Source organism: Rhineura floridana, chromosome 4 (genome assembly GCF_030035675.1).
Source record: "Rhineura floridana isolate rRhiFlo1 chromosome 4, rRhiFlo1.hap2, whole genome shotgun sequence".
Taxonomy (NCBI): domain Eukaryota; kingdom Metazoa; phylum Chordata; class Lepidosauria; order Squamata; family Rhineuridae; genus Rhineura; species Rhineura floridana.
In genome coordinates this window covers 137,654,761-137,667,428 of record NC_084483.1, presented here as the reverse complement: position 1 = coordinate 137,667,428, position 12,668 = coordinate 137,654,761, and the positions used below count along the sequence as shown (strand labels likewise).

Below are 12,668 nucleotides of genomic sequence, written 5' to 3'. Positions count from 1 at the left end.
GTAGGACTACAGCTGAACGTCAAGAAGACTAAAGTAATGACAACAGAAAATTTATGTAACTTTAAAGTTGACAACAAGAACATTGAACTTGTCAAGAATTATCAATACCTCGGCACAGTCATTAACCAAAATGGAGCCAATAGTCAAGAAATCAGAAGAAGGCTAGGACTGGGGAGGGCACCTATGAGATAACTGAAAAAGGTCTTCAAATGCAAATATGTATCACTGAACACTAAAGTCAGGATCAAACCATAGTATTCCCGATCTCTATGTATGGATGGATACAACTCTATGTATGAAAACTGGACAGTGAAAAAAGCGGGTAAGAGAAAAATCAACTCATTTGAAATGTGGTGTTGGAGGAGAGCTTTGTGCATACCATGGACTGCGAAAAAGACAATTGGGTGTTAGAACAAATTTATTTATTTATTTATTGCACTTGTATACCGCTCCACAGCCGAAGCTCTCTGGGCGGTTTACAGCAATCAAAAACATTAAAACAAATATACAATTTAAAAACATATTTTAAAAACAATTTAAAACACAATTTTAAAATTCAAAACAATATAAAAACAATTTAAAAACACATGCTAAAATGCCTGGGAGAAGAGGAAAGTTTTGACCTGGCACCGAAAAGATAACAGTGTTGGCACCAGGTGCACCTCGTCAGGGAGATCATTCCATAATTTGGGGGCCACCACTGAGAAGGCCCTCTCCCTTGTTGCCACCCTCCCAGCTTCCCTTGGAGTAAGGTTCTAATATAACCTTCTCCCTGACATACTAGTTGTCTGTATGCAGGTTTTGGAATTTAAAAAAAAATAGGAGATGAGTGAAAATATAGAATTGCATGAACCTCCATCTGTGATCTGAGTGGTGTAGCCTTGACACTGGTGTTCCACTTTATTCAAAACTAGGCCTTTAAAACAAGTTATGCCCTGAATTCCAAACAGTTTAGCACAAGCAATATTGAAACAGTGCTTATAAAAAGCACCATGATTTATAATAACTAGAGTACAATTTGTACCAACATGTATCTGAAGAGCAGTTTGTTAAATGAGCTCCTTGATCAATGAGACATCTATCTCAGTTCTTCTTGCCAACCAGCCTCCCCTTAAATTGCTGACAGATTTTCTTACAAGGTCACAACTGACACATAAGTGTATAGAAAGTCAGCTATCCCAGGTCCATTTTTTTAAAGCATTATTAGGCTCAATACCGAGGCTTAATACAAACTTCAGCATTAGAAATGCAGTATCCAATAGATGTTGCACATGATGTTTGTCTGCTGAAATGAATCATTTCCTGTATTAAGCACACATGGAGAGAAATTCTGGTTTAATTCACAAGGAGACAAACACTGATAGACTATTCCAGAGGTTTGCACAAGACTCCTTCAACACATCTGTTCTGTCCCTACACAGAGCTGACTCCATAAACATTTTAGAGCTGGAGCCAAGGAGCTGGCATATGCACCTTCCCCCCTCCTTGGAGATCTTTGATTATGAATGCATGCCTCCAGTGGCAAGGCAAGTGCCTTCTTCCCATTTAGTTTCTTCGCAACTGCCACAAAAAAAAATGTTCTGTCTTGAGCAAGAGATACTACAGAAGAGAAGGGCAGGTTGTGTGACTGCATAGGTGATCTCTCAGAGAACATCAGTTACAAGTAAGCAACCTTCTTCTTTGTGATTTCTGTGAATCTCTGCGTTGGTCTGCAATGGAAATACCTATTGAAAAAACAAGGGATGCAGCCTCTTCTCTAGGAGGATGGCCCTCAACTCCAGCCACAATTTATCATTTGGTGTGTTCATGACAGATGGCTGACTGTAGCAAGCAGCTACTCAGATACTTTGAGGGGAAACCCAGTCAGAATAGCAAAAGAAAAGGAAGGCTGTTATCATTGCTGGATTGTTGAGTCCTATCAAGGGAGAAGGCCAGCACTCTACAAACAAGGATGTACACATCTTGCTCTTCATCACCTTGCGAATCAGGAATCACAAAGCTGTATCTTGTGGAAGCTGAGGCTGCAAATCCCCCACCCACCCACCCCCAATCATAAGTAATTCTTCTTGCTTTCTATTTCAGTACTAGCTCCTGCCTGAAGACTGTTTCTCTACTTTCATTTAATTAATAAAAGAGAAACAAACAGACAGGTTTATCTTATATTGAACCAAATTTTAATGGCAAACTTTTGAAACTCAATCTCAATATGCATTTATAATAAAAGACATTCTGAAAGTCAGAATAATGGACTGTTACATGAAGCACACAAAAGCTGTGACTATTCAAATAACCATTTCCATATTTCTTGCTGAGGTCCACAGTGCCATGAATATGTTATTTTGTTTAACAGTTTAAGAATCAAAGTTCTTGTTTTTGTTGATATCAGTTGCTAAGCAAGTTGCATCACAGAAGCAATAGCATCCTAAGGCAGCTTTGCTAGCCTAGTGTACAGGCTGATTGAGTAACTGAGGAACACAAAACAAACTTTCAGGAAGCAAGCAGCAGATTTTCCATTCATAGGCCTGGTTTGCATATCACACTAAGCCAAACCACATTAGGCTAAACCATGGCTTAGTGTGTGGGCTCTGGGAGATTAGATCACAGATACTTTCCTCCTTCACAGTCGTTCTGCTGCTGTACGGAGCTAAGCCACGGCTTGGCATATCATCCAAACCCAGGTTTGCCTATAGTTTATCCCTTATGGTTTGTCAGGAGAGTGAAAACATGTGCCCAGGTTTCAATGACATGCTAAACAATACCATGGCTTAGCTCAGTGCATCTGTAAAAAACACCTAGAGGAGCAAAATGGCTGTGATCTCTTCTCTGGGAGCCCATGCATTTGCACTAAGCTGTGGTTTGGCTAAGCATGAGGTGCGAACCAGACCACTGTTTGTCTATGTAGCTTGTATAACCTTACTGACCCTTTGCCGCTTGTCTTTCAGCAGTTTTAGTCAAATGGAATACTTGAGACATATTTCTGTTTCCTTAACACATGTTGCCCTACTGATGGCCTCAATCATGTTAGAGATAGGCATTTGGTAAAGGGATCACCTGATTTTACCTAAGTGAATTGGGCAACATCAGAAGTCCAAGATCATGTAGGGGGAAAAAATCATGATACAGCTCCATTCAATGCCAGCATGGAAACAAGGGCAACACTCTAGTGTAGCTGTGGAGAACCTGTAGCCCTCCAGGTGCCGTTGGACTGCAACTTCCATCTGTCCCCAACCAGCATGAATAATGGTTAGAGATGATGGGAGTTTAGTCCAGCAATGCCTGGAGGGCTAAAGGTTCCTCATCTCTGCATTAACTGTAATAAGACACATCATGAGCTTCTCCAATGTGGTCAGGGGCTACCTATGTTACTCAAATGGTATGGGAAGAAGCCATGCTGCAGCAACTCCCATGATGCTCAAATAATGAAACAAGGGTCCTCCAACAACCTTTTAGCATGCAGTGTTGAGTTGTTTTATCAGCTCAGCACATCACATGCTGACTAGCAAAATACCTGTATATCCATTCATCTGGAAAAAGTTTTAAGAATTGTCCATGACATTTTCTCTGTTCTTGAAATGACTTATTTGACCTTTCAGAATGTCAGACTTAGTCTCATGTTTACCTTGTTTTCTGGAGTCAGGCCTAATCTATTGCTCTTGGGACTGAAACTTGTCAATTTTAACAACATTAGATTTTTTTTATTGTGACTAAAGAAATGTAAACCCATTTACTTTCACTTTATTGAGGCCTTAGGCAAAACCTATCAAACCCCATTTATGAATGATATGCTTCTTTGAATAAGAAGGGGTGCTATTCTCAGACTACAGGATAAAATGCTTGAAATCCTTCTGTGGAACTATAAGCTACTAATTTAAACTCTCAAACCAATGCCACCAGAATAAAGATGAGCCACAGTGGGGAAAATCCAAAGAATCATATAGGCCTTCAAAAAACTCAATAGAGATTTCAAGAGATTGACCTCATTATGGCAGTGGGGTAAGCTAGTGTGATCCCACACTTTAAGAAGTAAACACATAAAGATTTATGGCCTAACATTGTGGCTGCTATTGGTATATATATAAAAAACACAGACAAAAGAACATTTTTCAGTAATAATGGAACAGAAGGCTCAAATACCTGTGAATATAACTATCTTACAAGCAGAAATTATAAAAGTTCCAAGAACTACATGATTTCTGCTGGGTCTACCAGATAGCTGCACTAAGGTGAGCAATCAGGAAATGTGTTTAGGAATTCTGAAAATTGGAGTTACTTGGGGAAATTAGAATCACGGCACTTATATCTGTCTGATATCTGACTATTTGCAAATATGTATACACACAGTCCAATTAAAGATAAGTGTCCTGTGATTATATTCACATTCCCAGTCAGTGGGACACATCAGTGCAAATATTTGTCTTAACTTAATTCTTGTGGACACAAATAAATATAAAGGCTACACTCAACCCAGTCACAATAGTCCTACAAGGAGATAATTATGGGTTATGGGATTTGCGTAGCATTTCATTAGCGCTCTACTAAGGGCACATTTAAATACTAAACTTTTCTATTAAAACACCCCACAACTTAGCAAGTCAGGAACATGTGATTTCATGTATATTCATCTCATTTAGATTAGGCTCCAAAAACCAACTGGAACGACCTTTTAATAAGAAGCAAAATGACACATGTGAACCTGTATAGTCACCATATGTTAGCCACTTTAATTGACTTCCTATGGTGACAAAAAACTTAAAAGGTTTGCTCCACTGCCATTGTGGGAGGTGTTGCCATAGGTAGACATTAAAATGGCCTTCACATGGCAACTGTTTCTTGTGCACTAGTTCTGAGGTTATTCTTTTCTTCAAGACAAAAATCCCATCCCCACCCCATCCTCAATAAACATACAGTTATTCTGGATCATATCCAAGAATGGGCCCCAGCCATTTTTCAACTTCTGCCATAGGCATGCCTTTCCTTAGGGCATAATCTTCAACCTGCAGAATGAACAAGGAGATAACTAGTTTAGCATTAACTGCTAAAGCTTCCAATTCTCAGTGCAATCAAAATGTCTGGAAAATTAAGTCACATTAACCATTCTTGAAAATGACTGTATTTTTACAACTCAGCTGTACACTTGTGTCCTCCTAACGCATGCATTTCTAACACATAAAATACACTAAAACAGACAAAAAACTAGACAAACTATAAACACTAACAAACTGCTGCATTGAAGGTTGGGCGAAAAATTTGATTCAGTTTGCATTTCAAACTGAATCAAATTAGCACTTTCCGAAACAAAATGGGAACTGAAACACAGGAATCCTTTGAAATTCACACTTATTTGAATTTTGCAATGCAGTTGACAAATCAAACAATGCTTACAAAAATGTATTCATTAAGGGAAAGCGTGCATAATACACAAATGCATTATATGATGAGAAATTGCTTGCGGAAATGTGCACATTAGTCAAAACTGCCTACAAAAATATGTTTATTAGGAGAAATTTGCGCTTCGAGGCTGGAGGATTTTATGAGAATTTTTTTTAAAAAAAATCATGAATTGCTGCAGAAATATGGAGAACTAAATTTAAGATTGGAAAAATAAGAAACTGAAAGAGCTGAAATTGACAGATCTTTGCATTCCTACATCAAACACAAAACATTCAAATTAGAATTTTAAAAACTCTAGATCCAAATTGGTATTAAAAAGTTTCTCCTAACATAACCGTTAATCAGTCTCTACATTTCTATCATAGCTTGATGTTTAATTACAACATTCTTTTTTCCAGGCTGGCATCTTAATCACTTTCAGTTGCTCCCACAATTTATACAGCCACTGTACTCTTTTTGATCTCTCATTCAACTTTATTCATAGTGTTGTTAATGTGAGCTACCCAGCAACCAGAATCAGGTAGCCCCACATATTCTGGCCGGGGCAGGGGGTGGGGGAGGAGAGGGCATCTCACGTAGGCAGCTGGCCAGTCTGCAACTCCTGGTTCATTCCAGTGATACAATATGTTCAAGGCTAGTTGGTCTGATTGCAGCTTCAACAGAGGCTGAAATGGGAAGCAGGGAATATCATCTCTTTTGCTAAGAGACCAACTCCACTTGGTTCCACCATGCCATGAACCGTTTCCATTCCAGATGGTCTTTCTAAGAATTACTATAGTAACTTTACTTGTTTTCCTAAGCCTTTTAGATTGTTATGCCTGTGGGCAGAGACTATCTTGTTTTTAATTCTATATAAGTCACCCAGAGCCTTTTCTGCTGAAGATCAGGGGGAAATGCTTTAAATTAAAAAGTGTGTTCATGATAGTTCTTTGGACCAATACCTTTAAAGACACAAAAGGTCTCAGGGAATTTGTATCAGAAATATGTTTACTAATCTAATCTCCATTTTCAAAAAAGTCTGTGGATTTTACAACTTCTACTATATTTAAAAGAAGTTGTCCTGATCAGACTGACATCAACTCTTGCCTTCCCCAGTACTACATATTTTATACTATTTCCATGGTGTTAGGCCTTACCTGATCTTTCAATATTTTCCCAACAGCAAAGTATTTGGATTCAGGATTGGAAAAGTAGAGACCTGATACTGAGGAAGCAGGTATCATCGCTAAGGATTCTGTTAGCTGAATACCTGAAAGAGTCAATGAAAAACATTTGTGAGTGTGATGTCTTTGGTTCAAATCCCAACTCAGCCAGAAAGTCACTACATGGATTTAAGACAAGCCACTCTTGCATCAGCCCTAACCCCTGCCCATATTACCCCATCCCTAATATGGATGTATCAACACTGCCATGCCTCTGTTCCTTGTTCTGAGGATTAACAAGATAATGAATATGAATTGCTTCAAACAGAGACCAGGTACTTACAGTAAGAAACCATTTTAAGTGTTATTGTTCTCACACATATGGAAGGCCATAGGACTGCTGTTTTTTAACATCATGGACATTTTAAACAGTTTCTAAATAAAAGCCCTCAGAGGGGAAATCGCAGCCTAATTCTTAGGACCATAGGAAGCTGCCTTATGCTGAATTAGACCTTTGGTCCATCTACTTCAGTATTGTCTATACTGACTGGCGGCGGCAGCTCTCTTAGGTTTCAGGCAAGGTTCTCTCCCAGCCCTACCTGGAGATGCCAGGGATTGAACTTGGGACCTTCTGCATGCAAAGCAGATGCTCTACCACTAAGCTACAACCCCTCTTGTGTGCTCCTAAAGCACAGGTAGGTAACTGTGACCCTAGAGCCGCATGTGACCCTTGGTACAATTTCATGCAAGTGATGAAGAGAGAGAGAAGTGGCAAAAAGGGATAGAAAAGGAGGCCCCCCACTGGTTTTTGGTTCCAACCCTGTCCCCTTTTGGCTCTGGCTCCGCCGCCACCCATACGTGGTCTCTGACAGATTATCCTTGAGGGAATGTGGTCCTTAACAGTAAAAAGGTTACCCACCCCTCCACTAAAGCGAGTCACACTGAGTCACTGTACTTTGGAACACTTTTTGTTTTATTTAAATATATTGTACTCTATTCCTCTGTTTACCATTTTTAAACTTCTGATAAAACATTCCTGAAGCTAGAGCTTTTGAACTTTAGCCATGATGTTTGTAAAATCAACAGTGAAACAGCTGACTTTTGAGTATCTTTCAAACAAAAAGTTTCACTTCTACAAGATCTCTTCTAGATGAGTAACAAGGAAGGGAAACCCCCAGTAAAAATAATATAGAGCCACCAGTCATGCTATATATAAAGCCAGGAATGATACATTGCCATGGATGGGACATACACCAAAATTATATCCTAACTTGATTTGTAACCTTACAACAGCCTTCCCCAACATTGGTGCCAGCAGCTATTACTACAAGTCCCATCAGTCCCAGCCAGCATGACAAGTGCCTGTGTTGGCTGGGGGCTGATGTGACTTGCAGTACAAAACAGCTGTGAGGCAGCAGGCTGGAGAAAGGTGCCCTACAGCATTCTTAAACAACATTGTTTTGCTACACCTTACTGGTTACAAAAATGTACACTTCTGTGAATGAGCTGTGCTCAGGATCTATGTCATCACAAATTAGGTCACTGTGCCTCTAATTAGTCTAAACTTGGTTTTTTAATAGTGGGTTGCTTATAGATTGGATGATTCTGCAACAGAGCAAAACAATATCTTCCATGGCACACATTCTCACAACTATTGATTAGTGGAAATATGTAGTTGTACTCTTGGTTGCCAGATAGGGGTGCATTTATAAACACAAGGATTGCAGAAATTTCTAAAAAGGTGGTAGAAAACTCTGGGGGAAAACCCACACACACACCAATATTTAACTTACTAAATGGGACACAATAAATGGCTGCAATTTCACTTCCCTGTTAAAGTCAAAGTGACACCTGAGGCCAAAAACATAAAAGAATGAAAGTTCAAAAGACATTTTTTCTTATTTTCCACAATTTAAACATACTTAACTTTGCAAAAAGAAAACAGGAAAGATTATTTTCTTTTTAAATCAAAAGTCCATTTAAAATCAGACTTCACCTGTTGCCTCTTCAATGTTTGCAAGTCTCCACATGGTGCATTTTTCAGTGTGGTCAGGCTGACATGGATACCCAGGAGCTGGACGAATACCATCATATCTAATCCTACGCAGGTCTGAAAATTCCAGCTGTTCATTTTCAGAGTAAGCCCAAAATTCTTTCCGGACCCTTTCGTGAAGTTCCTCTGCAAACGCCTTGAAAGAACAAAAGCAAATTCATGGCTACTCTGTCTGAAACCAAATAATTACCTATCACTTAAAATAGACTACAATATAATTTATATACTTTAGCTATTATTTCAATATAATACTGACAATAATTGTGAAGAAACCAGGTTCTTTCCCATTTATCCTTATTTTTACTGAAATACATGTTTAAAAACGTGTGGGGCCATGATTTCTGCACTTAAAAAAATATCCCAAGGCCTCTACTGAGCTGCAACATATCCTTAAAAATACAAAATAGCTAAGCCATCGAAAGGCACAAGCTGTGCTACCACAGCCGCCTGATATTCACGCTTCTGAGATACTGTGATAATAAAACAAGTTACTCAGCAAATTAGATTTTCCAAAAGCCTCTTGAAACAGGAAAATTGGTATACTTTTATTTATTACTGTGTAGATAAGAAATATCACTCCACAAAGACTCTGGCACAATATGCTCTATTTGGGTCCTTTTAAATGCATGTAAATGTGGTAATTGTCATGATTTTCTGGTTTTAAAAAGCATCATGAAAATGTACTTTGTTTTCTTACCATAGAATCAGTTTAAATTAACTTACCATGCTTTCTTTATTGTTTCAAATTAGAAAAACTTGAATTAAAAATAAAAGATCCAAAAAAAAAATGAAGAAAAAATCCATGACAAATGCTAAAATCCTGGCCTTATACTGTCTTAACTTTCACCACACAGCCGACCCAAAGAAGATTATAGAGAACAATCCAGAGGGCATCCTCTTGACTGACATGATAGAATACAGAATTACAAGGAGAGAAGGCAATACATCAAAGATATGCAGGCCACAGGTTTCAGAAACAGGGAGGACTAAGAGGACACAGGATAGAAGTTGACAAAATTATATGTGGAATGGAAACCATTAATATAGTGATGCTCCCGCAGAGCAGTAAAAGTTAGATCATCTAACAGCTAGTAGTTGTAATAGTCAAGAAAAGACCCCTTTCCTCTTTGTTTAGAGGCAACTTATCTTGTTGAGGGCATTCCATAGCAACTGAATGCCAGATCTGAAACTGGAGGATCTCTTTACCTGTAAACTTTCTGTTTGTTCACCAGATAGTAGTCCAGAACACTGGGGCCTCCTGCTCAAATCCACTTTAAAGAAAGCATGGCTTGGGGCTGAAGTAGATAGAATATACCTCCCACTAGCTCTTACTAACCAAGCAATGATAGTGTACAGAAGCCTCCTGAGAGGAGAGAACTGCATTTGGATTAGGTCCATGAAACAAGGATGTGTTGGCCACCTGGGTGCAATCAGTATTACACTGGCTGTCTCTATTCTGATGATCAGTCTTGCTAAGAGAGGAAAGGGGTGCAGGGAATGCATAGAGGAGTTCCCTCAACTACAGGAGGGCTAGCACACCCAGTCCTCTGGCCTACAGATCCTTGGAACAAGAATATTCACTACCTTAGTGTTGGCAGCAGAGGTGAAGGCATCTGTACTCTTCTGGATGCAGCTCTTATTCGCTCTGCTTGTCTGCCTGGACACTGTCATCCTTTATGTGGAGTACCTTTATTGATATGACTGTTTGCACTGGCCATCTGAAGTGATTAGCTTTTCTATGTAATGGAGGTCTGACCTGACACCTCCTTACTTCTTCACACATGAAACGGCCAGGACATTGCCCCAATGAATCACAATGTGAACTTCTTGGAGCTTCGACTGGAAGCATATGCAGGCTAGTTGGGTCACTCTCAGTATGAGGAGAGTGATGCTAAACTGCACCGTATGAGAGGACCAGCGACTCTCAGCCACTTTGTCTTTACATCAAGCTTTTTATCCTAACAAGCTGTCTCTGTTGTAACTATAACTATGCTAGGAACTCTCCTGTGAGGATTGGTTTCTGCTCATCCACCATATCGTTAAGACCTGATGCTTGAACTGATTGCTACTATGCTGGTAGGGATGGACTGCCAATTGCAGAGGCCTGAAGTGACACCTTCCCACACCTCACAATAGTTGACACAAGAGTTCCAAGCAGCCAGACCAGGAACATGAGGTGCCAGGTTTTTGCTCCCAGTACTCAACAGCTGATCCTTTGCGTTCTCTGGCCCCTATCTGGTAATATGAAGATCATGGCCTGGTGGGTTTTGATGATTACCCCCTAGATATTACAAGGTGTGGGGCAGGACAAGATGATATTCAACCAATTTTTCATGAACACGCAATCCTGAAGGGAAACTACAGTTATCCATTCATCTCAGCTTCCTTTTGTGATGGGCCACAGATGGGACTGTCGCCAAAGTAAGGATCACTCAGGCAGAAGGCTTCTCCATTCACGTAAGAGCAATGGCCAAAGCCTACATCCATTCCCTATGGAGGGAAAAGTCAGAGGTACCTCTTAGTCTAGTCCCAAGCAATGTGTTCTTCAAGGAGACTGCCTCTTAGTGAAGAGAGTAGAAGCATCACAGAGTTCTGGATTGCAGAATTTTTTAGTATTTGACTTTACCTCTTAATTAATCCATCCAGATCTCAGACTCACAGAAAACCTTTATATGTAAGTAACAGAAGTAATTACCTCTGCTAACCGATCTCCCAGTGCTTTCACCATTATAATATTGTAATCATCTGACTGTTTCTCATATTCCTTGCATAGTTCACCTACTCCAAAACATGCCACAGCAAATATACCCAAATAATCAGGAATACCAGACTCCAGAGGGGATATAAAATCAGAGAAGCAGTAATAGGGATCTGTAGAAGAAGAGTCTTTCTCAGCCTGCAATAATAAATGGAGCATTAGTCATTTAAATCTCAGCAACAACAGAATGGGAGGCAAAAATGTATGAATATGCAATAATGGCTATGCTTACCAACATAAGAGTAAAAGAAGGAAAACAGAAATGTAATAGATTTGCACAGAGCTGCAGTTTGCTCACTGACTACTGAAGAGCACATTCATCAGATGATCTATAATATCTGATATCATGCCAGAATTACATAGTGAAATTTGTTGTATGCATTAATTTATTTCTATCTTACTATTTTATAAAATATGAAGTTGAGCATTGTAAACATCAAATAAATTATGGAGTTAAAATAAATAAATGCAACATTGCAATAAATAAAAAGAATTCTAAATAAAAAGCTGCTTGGTTGGACACCCAGTTTCCCCTGTAATGGGATATATTTATATTTTTAAAATGCAGAGTACCTCATTTAAAGACATCATAAGAAAGGAATTATTTTATGTCATTCACACAGACTACAATATACTTTCCATTTCAATAAAGAAAATCCACATGGTAGTTTTCAAGCCAGTCAATTGGCTTTGTTTGCTATCTGACAGGAAGGCCACATAAAGTACAAGTGAGACGCATCAGACTCTAAAAGACACAGGGGCAGTACTAAAGAGAAAAACCAAAAAAGAAAAATGAAGAACTATAACATATGGAAACCAGCTACTTGCACCAATAAGGTTAATTCTGTCTCTGGTATACAGGAATTTAAATTGGTTACCTTCATGAGGTTGATTTATTACAATTTTTTTCTACATTTTTAAGACACTATCCCTTTACTTTTTCCTCTTCCATAAAAAATGAAATAAAAAACCCACATAAAAATAGAATAGATATCAAAAGATTATAATCTACCAGTTATAGCCATATCAACAATCCAAAACTTTATCCTATATTTTAAAATGTAACTTAGAAGTTAAGTGTAAGATACAGTTTATTAAATATTTATTTACAAGATTTATAAATAGATCTTTAATTTAGAAGCAAAAACAAAATAAAAAATGCAGGAACACACAAATACAAACAAGCAAACAAACAAAAACAACACCTGGTTCTGATGTGCTGCAAGTTGTTAATAAAATCATAAAAGAAGCAGATTGCCTATTATACTAACACCCTTCTTAGAATGCTAAAGAACTTTAAAGCCCCCCATTCTTCAGATTTATT

General features: G+C 38.6%; 1 protein-coding gene across 3 annotated transcripts in view; it reads right to left on the bottom strand.

Annotated features, from left to right (window-relative positions):
- Window positions 1-1,314: 1,314 nt before the first annotated feature.
- Window positions 1,315-12,668, bottom strand: part of MTR (5-methyltetrahydrofolate-homocysteine methyltransferase) — a 129,966-nt gene continuing 118,612 nt past the window's right edge. For 2 of the 3 annotated variants that reach the window (XM_061624576.1, XM_061624579.1), the window contains 4 exons: window positions 11,282-11,482; window positions 8,530-8,722; window positions 6,528-6,640; window positions 2,152-4,994 (listed from right to left, as the gene is read on the bottom strand). In XM_061624576.1, the coding sequence (XP_061480560.1) occupies window positions 4,908-4,994; window positions 6,528-6,640; window positions 8,530-8,722; window positions 11,282-11,482 (594 nt within the window). In that variant the 3' untranslated portion in view covers window positions 2,152-4,907. Of the gene's footprint in view, window positions 1,710-2,151; window positions 4,995-6,527; window positions 6,641-8,529; window positions 8,723-11,281; window positions 11,483-12,668 lie in introns of those variants that run through there. The other variant, XM_061624578.1, reaches the window with a different exon arrangement.